Raw genomic sequence first — 17616 nt, forward strand, 5'->3', positions numbered from 1 at the left:
CGTGGGAGTGTCCTGTGACGTGAGGGTGTGTGCTGTGAGATGGTGGGCGTGTTGGTGCGTGTGCGGGTCGCTTGGGGTGCCCTCTGGTGGCGTCCGGGCCGACTCACCGTGACAATAATAATATATAATCATATATATATATATATATATATATATATATAATGTCAGACACCCCCCGGTCATCTGTCACTGTAACTGTACCAACCCCTGACCCATTTTCATGCCTGGTGTATGAAGTGTTAAGCCCTATCAATTGTATAAAAACAATTGATAATCAAACTTTGACGGCTTTCTTAATTCAAAACACAATACTTGTACTTTTTACTTTCAGTACTTGAGTAATACATTTTAGAATAAACCAGGGCTCTAGACTAAGTTTTTGCACTGGTTACACTGGTGCGCATAACTTGACTTGTAAATAATTAACTAACAATTTGTCACACGCGACATCATTGCTGTACGTCGGGTTTACGTTCAAGCCATTTTTCTTCTGAAGAATTATTTCTGACTTGAATTTAGTGAAGGGAAGTTCTTCTTTTGCAATATTGTAGGCAACATTAAACTTGATTATCATCTCTGCCTTATCTGATGATCTGTGTGCTGCTGCCTGCCGGTGAAACGCAGAGGGGAGCAGTGTTAATTTTGACAGCAATTTTTTATTTAGTTTTAGTCTTAGTCTTTTGACTAAAATGTAATTTAGTTTGTCATAAATTAGTCATTGGAGTTGTTTTTAGTTTTAGTCGACTAATTATCATTACAATTTAGTTGACTAAAATATAAAGGGTCATTATATACACTTGCACAAAACGAAATTTATTAACCAGTTACAGAATATTATCGTTTGTATACAAAAACAGATTTCCAAACAACTTTATTGACCTGAACTTAGTTATTGAGAATAACAATAACAAAACATTGAAGACCAATAGGCCCGCTCTACCTGAAAAAACATGGAGTTTGTTATGAACAATACATATTACATTCTATATAAAACTGGGTTCCGTAAAAACAGCAATGCCATGCCATTTTTCCAGACGTCCCCCCCCACATGGTTTACACACCGACTTGTTTTTCTCAGTCAAAGGAGAAATGTGTCCATATATCGCGTCTTAGCTTTCTCCCTGCTGACATTGTCGAGTTAACTTCGAGTTGAATTTCATGACCACAGTTCACAGGCTGGTATGGTCTTCCCGGTCATCTGTGTGATGTGAAGAAGTTAGTTCTGATTGGACGGTTACCCGGTTTGTCCCGCCTCTCCGTGTACGCTAAAGTAGTTACGGTTGGATCTCTTCCTAACTTATCCCTACCTTTCTCAAAATAAATCAGGTCTGATTGGATGTCCTCGCTGGCCAATATTTTCATCTCGTTTTTATTCATTGACAAAAATGTCCATTAATTTAGTCATTGTTTTTATCCCTTCGTATAGTTTTTATTTTATTATTATTATTATTTTCATCATGTAAAAAGGTTCGTTGACGACAACTATGACTACATTTATTCGTCAACGAAATTAACTTTTTTTAATCACACCATTGAGAAATTAGGCCGCACGTGCAACCAAAAAAACCAAGCAGGCGCTGAACCTCACATTCCAGGAAACCTCACTAGTAATGTCTTTATGGATTTCTTTGATAATAAAATATAAAATATTACCGTATTTTCTGGACTATAAGCCGCTACTTTTCCCCCACACGATTTGAACCATGCGGCCTATATTAGGGTGCAGCTTTTCTGTAGACTGCGGAGCAGAAAGTGAATCAGGTGGTAGGTTGTAAATCAAAGAAGAAAGTGCTCAATTTCATTTAGCACATACAAGCAGCAGGCACAACGGAGAAATTTTTTCAAACCAACATGTTGTGCCAAATTCCGACTCCCCTCATTTGCACACGCATAAAGACGCTACAGATGATATTCGAGAGTTACAGTGATTATAACTTAGTTCATTGAGCACTCTAGTTTTGTCCTAGCTAGATATTTAGACATAATACTGCTGTAATACTGCGAAGTCATGTAGTCAGAAATTCAGTATAGCCAGTGTGTATTATATTTAAAATAATTAACACCCTTGAGCCAGTGTGTCTTTGGACATAGATAATGCAGTTTGCTGTGATGGCTAGTTAAAGTCTAGCTCTTATTTATGCATAGAAACATAAATTGACAATATAATCTGTAGCGTCTTTATGCGGATAAACGAGGGGAGTCTGAATTCGCCCAGCAGAAAGCCAAACCTGTCACACATGAAATGCTACAGGCTCTGTTCAGAAACTGATCAGTTCAGTTATGTTCAGTTAAATGTACTCAGTTCAGTAGATATATGCAGCTTTTAGCCCGGTGTGGCTTATAAAACATTTTAAAATAATAAAAAAAACTTTATGGGTGCTGCTTATATTGAGGTGCGCTGTATAGTCGAGAAAATACGGTACTTCCTGACAATAGACACGGCTCCTTTCTTTGGCAAAAGTTCCTTTGGGGCATCAACTTTTACTTTAATGTTTGGTAGAATTTGTGGTTCAGAACGTCCCTCATTTTGAGCTTAGCAGTGCAGCAATAAAAGCGTCCCTTGAGAAACAATTAATGACCGTGCTGCGTTCCGGGCACGTGAAGGTTATTTAAACCGGTGTGGCCGGTTTATGAAAAATTCTTATGTTAACAAAAATAAACACTGGTTTTCGGTGCGAACCGGTATACCGCCCAGCTCTACTACACAGGCACAGTGGAATACTTACAGCATAGTAGATCACCATTTCTGCTCTAATATACATGCTATTAGTTAGGGGTGCACGATATGGACTAGAATTGCGATGTGCGATAACGTTGTTGGATATCCCGATATCGATGTGAACCACGATAAATTAAGATTAAAATACAGAAATGTAGTGTCTCTCTGAACAGCAGCATGTTAATTTGTTTTGTTTTTTACTGTGTAATGAATCCAGAATAATTCCAAATATTTTGCAGGTTTATTCAACAATAGATTCAATCTAGGTTTATACTTTCACGAGTGAGCGACTCCGCACACCTCGTTAACCTCCGCGAACGGCGGAAGCGTTTAATCTTGCCGTGTCACATTCTTTGCAGTGTTGTCCGAAACGATATGTAGGCCTAGTAGTATAAAAAAAAACACCCCTCAAATACAGGGGAATGAACTTTTACCTGACCAATTTTAATGTTGCTTTGTGTTTCAGGTTTGAAAAGTGCTGGAATTTAGGCTAAAGTATTTGAAAAGGCTTGAAATTGTAACTACTTCGTTTCACAACAAATATCTGTCTGACTGAACAATTCTCTTGTATTACGTTAACAAATACGAGCCTCTTGTAATTCCAGGACGAAACATGAGAGAACGTTAAGATTGGGCGTTTTGAAAATAAATATCCATTAAATAATGTGATAAAAAAGCGAATTATTTCGAATCATTTAGAGTATATGTATAAATATTTAATTCAATAACGTGCTGGGAATTATTGAAATGGACCTTGAAAGTGACATACAAGTGCTTGAATTCCACCTTGTATAGGTGTATGAACCCTGCAAACATGACTGTTCTCATAGCGCCGAGACGCAACGCGCGAGAACTTTAAATAAATAATAACATTAAATAATGTGATAAAAAAGCGAATTATTTCGAATCATTAGAGTATATGTATAAATATTTAATGCAATAACGTGCTGGGAATTATTGAAATGGACCTTGAAAGTGACATACAAGTGCTTGAATTCCACCTTGTATAGGTGTATGAACCCTGCAAACATGACTGTTCTCATTGCGCCGAGACGCGGCGCGCGAGAACTTTAAATAAATAATAACATTAAATAATGTGATAAAAAAGCGAATTATTTCGAATCATTAGAGTATATGTATAAATATTTAATTCAATAACGTGCTGGGAATTATTGAAATGGACCTTGAAAGTGACATACAAGTGCTTGAATTCCTCCTTGTATAGGTGTATGAACCCTGCAAACATGACTGTTCTCATTGCGCCGAGATGCGGCGCGCGCGAACGTACAAAATTCGAGAGGTGCACGACCTCGTGAATCGACAGCGCGCGAGGCAATTGCACACGGGCGAAGCCACCGCGATTACGTTATTTTCGCCTCCCGGACCCTCGCGCCGCATCAAGTGTAAACCAGGCTTAAACCAAATCGCGTGTCTGATGAGCGTGTTCACCCCACTCCAGGGTTGCCAGGTCCTACAAAAGTTTTCCGCACAAAATCTGCGAGTGTAAGTTGTCGGCGGGGGGGGGTTGCGAGTGTGAACTGGAGACAAATTAAGTATTATATCGCGATCGATTCTTAGTGTTGACTTGTAACTTCCGCAGTAGCCCAACTCAAAAGTAGCCCAAAAAACCGCACCCCGCTGCCCCAGAATTTTTACCCGCGGCTGGATTTTCAAACAAGCCCAATTTGGCGTGAAAACCGCGAACCTGGCAACTCTGCCTCACTCTGCCTCTTGCCTACTTACGTCACGTGATCATAGTCTGCAGCGCGAATAGCTCCCTCTATTGCTGGACGAGGATAACGCAATTAGAGTTTGCTGTTATTCAAGGAGTTATCGTGGCTCTTTCGATGTGTTTATCGTGAAACTTCACATCGCGATAACGTTATCGGGGTTTTTTCTTTAAATTATTAAATTAATATTGATCTATTTGCGGGCTGCACTTGCAGGACCGCCTGCTGTATTGCTCATCGCCGTACCGCATTGGGACCAAAGCAGCTTACCACATCGGACATCGTCTGGGTCAATTTAACCACCTCTTTAATATTAGCCTTAGTCACTTCTGACTGTCGCAGACGTATATTGTTGGCCCCTACATGTATAACTATCCTTGAATATCTCCTATTGGCTAACATTCTAAGGTTGCCACTAATGTCCGGTGCTCTAGCTCCCATTAAACAGCTGACTGTAACCGCTGGAGCCCCTAAAGGATTAGGTACTTTCACATGCCGAACGATAGGATCACCTATGACCAGAGTCCGTGAGACAGGCTCCTCAGTGGGTGTTTCACTGAGTGGGGCAAACCTGTTGGACACGTAAACTTAGGAGAGGTGCTCTGGTGGGCTAGCGTTCTTTTGAGTTTGTATTTTAAAAGTTAAATGATGGTCTACTTTAGCTCCCACTCACATGGATGTCTCTGCCTATCAAAAAATATATGCATGCTTGTGGGAATTCAATCAACAGACTGAAGAGCTGAAACTTTAGCACTTTTAGCTAGGGGTGTGTTTAAAAAATCAATCTTTCGATTCAAATCGATCTTCATTTGAATGATTCGATATCGATTTATGAAACCTGAGATCGATCTTTAGAATTAGCCAATTTCTCCGCATATGCGTACCATTTTAACGTCTCGCGTTTTATCTCGCGAGATCCTTTTTTCTCGAGCACCGCCACTTGGCTGGGGTGATCAGTTAGGCATGGCTGCAGCAAGAGTAAAAAAATGTACCTCAGATCCACATCTATGATTCAATGAGTTACTAGTTCGCTCTGGCCCCAACCACCGGCGAACGATCGATCGCGATATAATACTTAATTTGTGTCCATTTTACAACGCCACCCCTCCAGGTTCAAATCTCACTCCAAGCGATCTTGAAAAGTTGGCAACCCTGCAGATGTATGGTTACATTTTGGATTCAGAAACCATGATGATAGGGAAGAGTTGGATAAAAGCACAGCCATGTGTAAACTGTGCAACATGGAGGTGAAATATTGTGGGAATACCACAAATCTGAGATCATTTAATGCAACACCTTCCTGATATTCAAAAAACGCCAGAACCCAAACAGACTCCACTAGAGAAGGCATTTGCAATTAAACTATCTACAAGTTTTCCCCGTGCCAAAAAAATAACCGAAGTGCTTGAATTCCACCATTTAAAGGTGTATGAACCCTGCAAACATGACTTTGTTCATTGCGATGAAGCGCGGCGCTCGCAAAGTTACAAAATTCGAGAGGTGCACGAGCTCATGAAGCGACAGTGCACAAGCGGAGCCACCGCGATTATGTCGTTTTCGGCGCGCGGACCCTCACGCCGGTCGCGACGCATCAAGTATAAAGCTGTGAAGTTTTCTCAACAGTTGGCAAAGGAGCTGTCTCACTCCTCAACATGTTAATCAACTCCTTTTCTTGCAGAAAAATTTGACAATCTCCAAGATGTCAAAAAGCAGTCATGAATAAGTCTTAGTTTTTGGACCTTAATGTTTACAATATTCAGAACTATGTTCATAAATGTTTTTGTTACATGTAAAAAAAAACTTAATTTGCACTTTAAAAGGCTGTTCAAAACCACTTTCAATGCCTTTTCTGGTAAAGGAGCTATGTGGAAGAGTGTGCATTAATTGATATAAAAAAAAAGAATGTAACTGTTGTTCACAGTATAAACACTAATATCTTAATACATTTTAATAAAGTTTGAGTGTTCCTTGTATCATTACAACATTTCACATTCAAACTACATTTTTTATTATAACTGAAATGCCCCTACAAGAATCGATATTGAATCAGATCAAATGGAAAATCGAATTGAATCGGGACCTTGTGAATCGAAATCGAATCGAAATGGTAAATCAGTGGTGATACCCACCCCTACTTTTTGCATTAGCTTGTTTAAAAGGGTGAAGCAAAAAATTTTAATGTTTTGTAATGAGTTGTAATGTTTATTAGTTTGTATTTTACTATGGAGCCTGGAAAAAAGTTTTTTTTCCATTTTAGGAGCCACTGGTTATTTTTTGTCTGCAGTCACTGGCAGGAGAGATTCAGTCCTAGAGCAAAAGTCTATCAACCAACTTTTCTCTCCAGTGCTCAGACAGCGCACTTGAACACCAAATCTCTCTTCCTGCAGGAGTTAAAGCCACAGGGTCACTATAACCATGGTTACAGTGACACTATTAATCGCAAGAGTCATGTGGATGACTACAGTACCTGGGATATCGTCAAAGCCACCCAGTGAGTTGCTCTGTTTTACATTACATGCACGCGCACACACTTGAACTGCCTAGAATTTCCTGGACAGTTCTATTTGATTCCAGGACATGGCTGTGTAACACTAACAAAACACTGTGTAACACTAACAAAATTCAGCTCCACTAAACCTGCATGCGCTAACTTGTCATTCCAGTTTTTCATAGATTTTTGAAGCATTTGTTAACATCTGTCACATAATATAATTAATGGAGTGGTGTTATCAATTTGCAGATGGCTCATCACTATGTATAATTAAACATTAAAAAGGCAAATTCGGAGGCAAATTTGCTTAATAAGGTGTGACCTTATGGTGGCCTAAAAATAAAAAAATCAGAACATTATTCAGAAAACCCAAAAATGCAACTGCAGAACCACTATGCCATATATGAAATGTATATGACTTTGTATTTTGGATATATTGGTTTGTGTGGCATGTTTAGACTTATTTTAAACATGTTGTGTAGTGGGAAAGGTGGTCTCCTCATTGTAGTCTCACGGGTTACGGGTTACCTCACTTTCTGGGAAAGGTTGTAGACTTCATACCAAAGGTGGGGGTCCTGTGTATAATTGTACTCTGTTGTCCATATCATCAACTTACTTCCCATTGGTTCATCTGGTTTTTATAACTACTGTCCCAGTGATATGCTGGGGGGTATAAATGAGAGTCTCCTCTTTTTTGCTAGCTGTTCTTTTCCCTGTACCATGAGGCACCTTGCACCAGTCTGTATTAATCTGTTTCCACTATGCATATTATCCTCTGTTAATATGTTTTATTGTTAGAATGTTATAATAGTTGTTATAATGTTTAATTTATTGGTAGTTTTATATTGTGTTAATTGTGTAATGGTTGTCTCACTATAACTATAGTGGGCCCGAAGAACTCATAATTAGTATCAGATAAAGATAAATGTATGCTAACTCCCATTACCCTATAAAGTATCCCATCTGCTGTCCATGTTTATTAGGCCAACCCCTAAATATTTGGGTTAAGTATTGCCTAAGTATTGTTTTATAGCAAATAACTTAATAAAGTTGGTTAGGTATAACCTGCACTGAGCTATTTGAGCAGTGAGTTCCCTTAAGATTCTTTCTATAGTTTAGGGACGGATAATTTATTAGGTTTTTTTCACGTTAATCCTTTTTTTACACATATTTTCGTCCTTGGTTATAGTCATGCAGGTAGGGTAATTAAATATCATAACTAAAATACCTACAGTTGGCTGCAGCAAGTGTCAGTTTGACAGCCTTTTGTAATACATTAGCATCTACTAGAATGGTGGCAAATACATGTAGTAATGAATTAATCTGGCCCCACAGTACATAAAATAGATCTTAGCTATGGCATAATGCTCTGCCAACACAACTTTAAATATACTGCTTAGTGAAATGCACAATCATTCATGTGCTTTTTACACTTGGTGTGCCATTTCTAATTGTGTATATTGTGTGAAATCTGTTTTAACATTTACATTTTTATTATATATTATACTATACATTTTTATTATACAGTGTTGATTTTAGTCCTACCCTTTTGCTTTTCTAAACACTGTGGTTTTCCCTACTTTGGGACTAATAAAGAATTAGCTTAAATACATTAGTCTAATTACTTTCACTTACTTAGGTTTTACAGTTTTTGTAGCATTGGAATGCAGCAAGTCCCGGAATGTTTACTTATTCATACCATCTTCTTCTACATATATTTTTTGAGCTTTTCTCTTTGTGCGTGCGTGCGTGTGCGTGCGTGTGTGTGCGCGCGCCCATGCACATGTGTGTATGCTTGCTTGTTTGTGACTGTGAAGGTACGGGATATATGAGAGGTGTCGGGAGCTGGTGGAAGCAGGGTATGATGTCCGTCAGCCAGATAAGGAAAATGTCACACTCTTGCACTGGGCTGCCATCAATAACCGCCTAGATCTTGTCAAGTAAGTCTGTCTCTCTCTAAGTATCTAGCTGATTATCTTGCATATATACAGTACACCAGCAACAGTGGTTACAAAACATGAAGTGCAATGATAAAACTGTAGTATTTGGCTACAGAGGTTTTCCACTTCATGGTGCATAATAGTTGACGATCAGGACTAATGTTAATATACAGTATAAATATATCTTTATAAATAAATATATCTTTATAGTTAGCCCTGTTGCAGGAGTGGCCAACCTGGGGCTCGCAAGCCACATGCGGCTCTTTGCCTGGTTTGATGCGGCTCCCCAGCCGGCCCGCACTCTCACCTGCACAAACGATCTGTGCCGTGGCCCGGTTACCTCATCAACTCTGAGGGTGACACACTGCTACATCTTCGTGGTGCGCAGATTGTTTACAAACTTAGCGATCTGCTAATACTTTTAAATCCAGCGTAGAGGAAAACGGGGAGACTAGCGGCATGAGGTGACTCTGCTTTGAGTCTCGTTGTTGAGACGCTTCTTTCACACATTTTGGAATAAACCACATACGAGGTGCAGCAAAGGCACCGAAGACAACTGAGGGAGGCTTCAAATCTACTGCCGCTGTCTGTTCTCTTCTTCCTAAAGGTGAGCGCAGGTCAGTGGCATTGTAATGAGTGTTGAGAATGGAGTTTATCCACTTTTTACATAGAAAACAACAGTTGCGTACATAACAGCTCGTAGTGTGCGTGCACGCATGCATAAGCAACCTCGCCGTGCCGTGGTCCACCTCCTTCAACCGTGCCAAAGTCCTGAAGCATATCGCGCCTTATGTTTATATTGAAGTTTGTGTTTGTTTTTTTAATGTGCTGTTCAATTAGCTAGAGTTCACCCCGGTAATTTCGTCAAACGCGCATGTGCGTGAGATGAAAACACCACCTCCAAGTCAGGACAAGATCATTTCAATAAACAATTTGTGTCAAATTTGCTCTCAAAATGGCAGGGAAAAATGCATAGCAAAACAAAAATATGAAGATGAACAGAGGACATTTTTACCAGAATAGGCAGCCCTAGCCTGGCACCCAGGGAGCAGTTGGGGTTAGGTGCCTTGCACAAGGGCACCTCAGTCATGGCCTCAGGCCTGGGAATCGAACCCACGACCCTCTAGTCACAAGACCAGTTCCCTACCACCAGGCCACTAAAAGACATGTAGTTTTTCTCGTAGTCATATTAATAAAAGAATCCCATACGGGACTCTGCCGTTTTCTCCCAACTTTTATTGTCATAATTTTGCAGGCTAGCATGGCGAGCAGGAGCTCTACACAAGAAACAATGTGACAGACCATGAGGTGCCGTACAGTTCTGTCAGCTAATGTAAAACTCGTTTCGTTTTTTTCTTTTATTTTCGTTAACGATTATAATTTAATGGTTAAGATGACATGAGTGAGTGGTCTGAGATGACATCAGACTGGGGCTGGATGACTATGTTCTTTATACCATAAGTCAGCACAAAATCAAGGGTATGTCCACCAGAGTGCATGTTCTCTTATGCATTGAGTCAATCCAGTTAATTCTAGGATAGAACTAAGGTCATCCTCAAAGGGTCTTAGTCACTGACAAACTGAATGTTGAAGTTACCAATAATCTTTGCTCTAATGTAGCACACACATTAACACAATATTTTTACACAGTGAGTCTCCTGGGTCAGCCATATTTTCCCAGATGATATTCAGCTTCGGACATTCTAACGTTACTTAGAATTAAAGAAAACCAAACAGAGCCACCTTGTTATCACTTAAAGAACTGCAAACCTGAATTTTACACCTGACTAAAGGCATGTTCTTAATAGTTAAAAACAAAAATGCGTTTTAATCTAATGGATTATGCTTCAGTTTGCTTATAAAACAAAAATAATTTGGGGAAGGTGTTGCATAGGAATTCATTCTCAAACACACACAATTTTAAATGCATCCTGAGCAAACGGTTTCATTTCAGAACTTTAGTTACTCACCCTACAAGTGCTTTGTAAATATGACACTGTCTTCAGGACTGATGGAAAAGCATCATATGTGCTGCTTCATGATGCTGGTTAACAACACCAAGAGTATGTGTCATGGAAATTTGAACCTTAATGGTGAGCAAGAACAGTCAACAGCAGTTGGGTATGGTATCAAAGTAAATTACAAAGACAAGAGATATAAAAATAGAAAGATGGATCGATCCAGAGATCCCCGTTACACTCACTCAAGAGCGTCTGCAAGAGAGAGCTGCCCCCCCTCACAGACCATAGTTTTATACTTTTTTGCTACATGATTACATCATACTTCCGAGACATGAGTTAAGCATGTGGCTCACATGAGGTGATGCCTCACCCCATCACCCTTCCCCTGCCAGGGCCCTCGGGCCAAGGCCTCCTTGTTCCTCCAGTTCGCCAGGCACCAGGCACACCAGATATACTACCATTCTGACGCCAGATGCCCAAGACCTTCAGGACTGCCTGCCTTCAACTCATGAGGAGTATTACTAGAAAGAGGAGAGAGTGAGAGTGAGGGTGAGACTGACTGAGACTGAGAGAGACTCAGACTACAGGCCTGCTGAGCATACACTGATCAACGTTTCCTAGGCCTGACGTATGTTTAGAGCCCTATCCGGACGGGATTAGTTTCTCAGGGGGTCCTGGGGTAATTTTCTCTTTTACGGGGGGTCCTCTGTGATTTTAATCCCGTCCGGAACGAGCATGTCCGTGTTTTTCTCAGATGTCCTCAGAGAAAATTACAGGCGGAATTACCTACTGTTTTTCGCTGTACTCCGTGGTCGTCTGGTAATTTTAGTCCCGTCCGGATCCACATGTCTGAGTTTATACATGCAGACATCACCTCGCGTTTAATAAAACAGCTATATGTCCACTGCCACGCACCGTAGTTACACGTTGGGCGCGCGTTTTCACGGAGATCCACGTAAAGACAGCGGTGAGCGAAAATGGATTTACTGGATTTTTTAATGGATTTATTTTATTTTATTTAACGGATTTATTTAGCTATTTACATTCATTAGCGATTTTTTATAATGTGTTTTCTGTATTGGTTTAACAAAATAGCTTAACTTAAACGGAGATCTTAAATGCTGAACTGAACAGTAGTAAAGTTAAAAGTTAAAAAGGAATCATCAGAGTTGGCAGTGTGACATTATTAAACATGCTATCACGTGACAAGGCGATGTCATGTGACCGAGAAAGCCAAAAACTCACGGGTCCTCCTGTTTTTTCAATTGCTGTCCGGATGCAAGAGTTTTATCACTGAGTACAAGGGTGAAATATTTTTCACAGACGTCCCCCTGAAAAACTAATCCCGTCCGGATAGGGCTTAATATAGCTTATTAAAGTTTTTTCCTTTTCACTTATTACTAATAGTGGTCAATACATACATGAATACTGATGAAAATGTTTACAGAAAGACCAAATATAAATTGTGCCCCGACATATGCAAAGTGGTTATCAAAATATAGGATAGTTACAGGATAGAGTATTTGTTCATTAGAGCATAATGTTTGCTTTCATTGGTTTGGCATCTTCTGTTTTTTTATGTTGAAAATATACTAAAAATTTACCTTTTAGTAGTGCTACACTGTGCTGAAACCAGATCAGAGCATATCACAGCATTCAACATAACATGCACAAATTGATTACACTCCTGCAATAATTTTCTTGGTAATCTCCAACTGCCGAGTCTATATTCCAGAGCTTGTTCAACAAGCTTCTCAGTAGGTGAAAAATTAATTAACTGCTACTACACGCTTTCTACCATTATGCAGTTTTACCTTTAACTAGCTAAATGTTATTGGGGAGTGTGTTGGCAGTAGGGATGTCATGATGCCATAAATGTATGTGTGTATGTATTACTTAAATGTATTACTCTGTACCAGTACCACAAAAATTCTGTGATTCTAAATACCAATTTTGATACCACAGAAAAACAAACAATGAAATAGCTCTCAACATCAATGCTTTTATTTTAAAGGTTTCCAGCAAAAAAAAAAAGTATGATTTGGTTACCAATCGCACCAAATACTTTCCTTGAGCTATTTTGCGAATCCTTGTGTACATAAAACATACTTGGTAGAACCATGGAGCTGTTGTAAACACATTCTGCTAATAGCCTATTAATGTTATAAGCAGGGATGCACTTTGTTTGTGTTTGTGTTGGTGGTGTTTGTGTTCTTGTCTTGGCTTATTTGCATGTAAGCTTATTATGCTATGCTTGTGTGGTCTGGGAGAGCTGTGAAACGGTCTGTACCACAGGAAATGAACCGTAGCTAACTATAGCAAACATTGTCAGAATATTGGTGTCCTCGAAATATTAGTTCTTCTGAAATCTAAATGTAAAATGTAAATGTGCCATATTTTGTCAATTGTGATTTTTTACACCCCAATCGAAACTTGTCCTCCGCTTTTAACCTATTTGTGCAGTCAGAACACACACACACACACACACACACTAGTGATTACTAGGGGGCTGTGGATCACACGTGCCCAGAGCGGTGGGCAGCCCTAGCCCTAGCCCGGGGAGCAGTTGGGGTTAGGTGCCTTGCTCAAGGGCACCTCAGTCATGGCCTTAGGTCTGGGAATCGAACCCATGACCCTCTGGTCACAAGACCAGTTCCCTACCACCAGGGCAAATCTCTAGTTACCAGTGACCAAAAACAAGCTACCTAACTGCTAACACATGAATCCTGAAATATTCAACAATCCTGAAACATAGGGATATAGGAAACATAGGGATGATATATTGTACCAAAATATTATGTAATAATACATGATAAACAAGTATTTTTTGCATTGACAAAAATATGCTATTTGTGATGTGTATTACCTTGATATGAATGAATCTATATATGATATTTTGGTCGCATCACAACATACATGTTTTATAGGACTTCGTGAATAATTTGTTACTGAATGTTAGGTTATTTTACAATTTCCCGCTTGCGACAATTGATGTGATACCTCAGAAGAAACGGGTTGCGTCCCAAATCACTGAAACAAAAGTAAGGAATAATGGCAAAATTAACACACGAAAAAGTGGACACAGCATCTGGATAATGGACTGACTCTTCTTGTTCACAAATTATTTTGGCTGAGTCCAAGTCGCATCGAGAGTCATTAGGGACGAGTTTCAAGTCTTCAAATCTTTTTGTAGGTGACTTGAGTGCGACTACGCCTCAAGTCGCTCACTCAAGTGGCCATCTCTGGTGCGCGTGTGTGACTGCATAAATGATTATTTGCACTCCGTGTGAACAGATACTACATTTCCAAAGGTGCCGTAGTGGACCAGCTTGGAGGAGACCTCAATTCAACACCACTGCACTGGGCTACAAGGTGCGTGCATGTGTGAGTTGTGTGGGGGGATTAACTGGTTATGTACCTATACTTTCAGTATATTGAGTCTCTCTGTGATCTTTTCTTATGTGCAGGCAGGGCCATCTCTCTATGGTGGTCCAACTGATGAAGTATGGGGCAGACCCATCCCTGATCGATGGAGAGGGCTGTAGCTGTGTGCACCTGGCAGCCCAATTTGGACACACCTCTATTGTAGCTTACCTCATAGCTAAAGGACAGGTACAAATACTCCTCAAATTTAGCTGATTTCATCTTACACTCTGGTAGTATTACCATATATATGTGAAGAGTTCTAAGGGGAGGAAAGAAAAAGGAATATATGAATGTGTGCATTACAAAAGACTAGAAAACTTCAATACAGACATTGATTCATCATATGTCCTCTGCACAATTTCAAAACCTACCTTTAGTGGCAGTATTAATTGTGTTGTGTTGTGGGTCAAATTGTGGAGAGGCAAGTATTGTCCAAGTGAGGGTGGTGTAAGTGATTACAGGCGATGCTGGAGTACCACTGAACTTACTGTTCAGCAGTCTAAGCCATCTGGTTCTATGGCGCATTTCCTAGAATAGAGTATCTCAAGCCAACGTGTACAGCAGAAGGGGTATTGCACATAATTTAACTATTGCACTCTGTTTAAAAACAATTATTGCTTTTGATCAGTCCGTTTTCCTGTGACCCCTCCTCCCCTGCAAAGAGGAGTTGTACTGTCCATTGGCATGAAGGACAAAGGAGTTTTTAAACCTGTTAGTCCTGCACTGCACTGGAAGGAGCAGTCAGTCACTGAACACACTCCTTTGGTTGCCGATGACCGTGTTCAGAGGATGACTGGCATCGTCCATAATGCCCAGCAGCTTGTCCAAGGTCTTCTTCTCTGCCACTGTCACCAGAGAGTCCAGCTTCATGCTGACCACCGAGCCAGCCCATCTGATCAGTTTGTACAGCCTGGATGTGTCCTTCTTTGATATGCTGCCCCCCCAGTATAGCACAGTGTAGAACAGGATACTGATAAAATATCCACAGGAGTTTCCGGCAGATACCAAACGATCGCAGCCTCCTCAGAAAGTACAGCCTGCTCTGTCCCTTCCTGTACAGGTGGTCGTTGTTGCAGGACCAGTCCAGCTTGCTGTCCAGCCACAGCCCGAGGTACTTGTAGGAGTCCACAGTCTCCACCTCAACACCCTCTATTAGAACTGGTTGTGACTTTGGTCTGGACTTCCCAAAGTCAATGACCAGCTCCTTGGTCTTGGAGGAGTTGAGCTGCAGAACTTTCAGCTGCACCCTGGCGGTACTTTCCCTTTAGCTTGTGGGGTTCCCGTCATCCAGCTCATTCTCAGACTGAGGAGCGTGAGCTTCAGTTCATTCCTCCGCTACGATCCTCGCTCATCCTGCCGACTACCCCAAATTCTGTGGTGGAATTGATGGCACAGAAGTCGAGGTCTTATAATTATATTAAGCAGTATTTATTTGATAGCAAGAGAGTTACAAAATATAAAAGTATAAATGTTAAGTATTATGTGAAGCTTACGCTTCATGCAGTAACTCTGAACTGTCTCTCTCAGTCCAGAATGTTTATAGGTCAAAGTCTGTGTGTAGAAAAAAACTAAGGATGCCTGCTTCCCAGGAGCAGTTATCAGTTTCCCTGGGATTCAACCTTGGGTGCATAGAAACGGATTAGCAATATTATCACTAACTGCTACTGCACAGAAAACTTACAGTCTTACAGAAAACACATCTTCAATATGGTTACAATTAATTACTAAGCAGTGCAAGGAGTACTTTTCACACAGACTGTGCTATAGTGTCTGCATGGACATGATTAACATGAATCACACATATGAATATAATCAATATTTCTTTCACAGAAGGTATCCCTAATACTAGCATATGGTAAATCAATGGTCCTGTTTTTCCTTGATGGGCAATCCACGACCTGGTAGAAGGCAGCTAGGGTAGAGTCCAAAGTGGCATGATTAAAGTCTCCAGAGATCATAAAAGCCTCAGGATGCTGTGTCTACAGCCTTGCTGTGACCGAATGGATCTTCTCACATGCCGTGACTGCATCTGCGGTCGGAGGAATGTAAACGATCACAGTGATCACGTGACTGAACTTCCTCTGCAGGTAGTATAGCCGCATGCTAACCGCTAGCAACTCCAAGTCCGAACAACAAAAGACCGTCTTTACAGATGTGTCCAGGGTTACACCAGCCTTTGTTGATATAAATAATGAGCCCCCCACCTTTGCTTTTTCCGCATGCTTTAGTGTCCCTGTCGGCTCTCACAGCAGTCAGTCAAATTTCAAAGTCAAATTTATTTATATAGCACTTTTCACAACACACGTCACAAAGCAGCTTTATAATCATATGGGTCCAAATCCTCGCAGGTCCACGTTAGCATTTGGTACGAGCTGGGTTAACCATGTCTCCGTAAATACAAACAAGCTGCACTCACGGTAAATCCACTGGTTGTTCAGTGCGGACAGCTCGTCGATCTTGTTTGGCAGCCCATGATGACAGATGGGATGGATGGTTTACAGTGTCTCCGCTTGTCTGTAAACTCAGCCTTTAGCTTAGCTCCCCTGGGTCTCCTCCTCAGTTTCGCCGGTATGGGGTGTCGTATTCCAGCTCGTCCCATTGTTCTCAGCGCCAGTAGATCTTCTCTCATATAAGTGAGTAAACTGGCTCCTGGTTGCATCTTGGTTACATATATCCATGGGATATATTCGTAAAACACACTATGTCTTTGCAAGAAGAACAAAAGGGTTGAAAAGTGCAGAAAATACAAAAAGGAAGCTAAAAGTAAGAGCTACTGGAGAGGCAGCCATCTTACACAGCGCCAACCGGAAGAAAAAAGTAATAAAAGTAGTCCTTGGTTTTTCATCTGATCACCACAATCTTGATATCAAACTACTCAGAAGAATCTCATTATCAATAGTTATGGACAAAATTGTGACATTTGCATACAGTCTGGATGTCACATGTCAATAGCTCGTGACTAGGCCGGTGTTGAAAAAATCGATTTTCCGATTCAGAATCGATTCGCATATGATGATCTGATTATCGATTCATACGTCCAAAGATCGATTTTTTTTAGTGAACTTTTACCCCCGCCTCGTCACTGAATTCACGCAGGCGTGCTCGGTCTAACTAACTGTAAAACGACTTGGCGTCGGACAGTGCCGGTAATGACGATAGTCAAATCGGAAATCTAAAAACAGAAGGGCAGTTTATCCAGTGTCAGTGACTATTTACAGTTAGTCAGTGTCACTGACCGTTTACCCAGTGTTTTTACAGTTTAAAAAAAGTTTTAAATGTTCTTGTAACGTTGGGCGCAAGGCGATGGACGAGACAGAATCCTTTGCACTTTCCAAATCGTTACGTTTAT

The 17616-nt window shown here is 40.6% G+C and overlaps 1 protein-coding gene across 8 annotated transcripts in view; it reads left to right on the forward strand.

Moving 5' to 3' along the window:
- The window catches only part of zdhhc17 (zDHHC palmitoyltransferase 17), a 57969-nt gene that overhangs the window by 10423 nt on the left and 29930 nt on the right, over positions 1-17616 (forward strand). For 4 of the 8 annotated variants that reach the window (XR_013130978.1, XR_013130979.1, XM_077006588.1 and 1 more), the window contains exons 2-6: positions 6837-6940; positions 8758-8880; positions 14136-14213; positions 14309-14453; positions 15328-15378. Coding sequence is in view for 6 of the 8 variants with exons in the window: in XM_077006588.1 (XP_076862703.1) it covers positions 6837-6940; positions 8758-8880; positions 14136-14213; positions 14309-14453; positions 15328-15378 (501 nt within the window). In the remaining 2 variants the exon portion in view is untranslated. Of the gene's footprint in view, positions 1-6836; positions 6941-8757; positions 8881-11233; positions 11470-14135; positions 14214-14308; positions 14454-15327; positions 15379-17616 lie in introns of those variants that run through there. The other 4 variants (XM_077006590.1, XM_077006587.1, XM_077006591.1 and 1 more) reach the window with 3 other exon arrangements.

Source organism: Brachyhypopomus gauderio, chromosome 5, assembly GCF_052324685.1.
Source record: "Brachyhypopomus gauderio isolate BG-103 chromosome 5, BGAUD_0.2, whole genome shotgun sequence".
Classification (NCBI taxonomy): domain Eukaryota; kingdom Metazoa; phylum Chordata; class Actinopteri; order Gymnotiformes; family Hypopomidae; genus Brachyhypopomus; species Brachyhypopomus gauderio.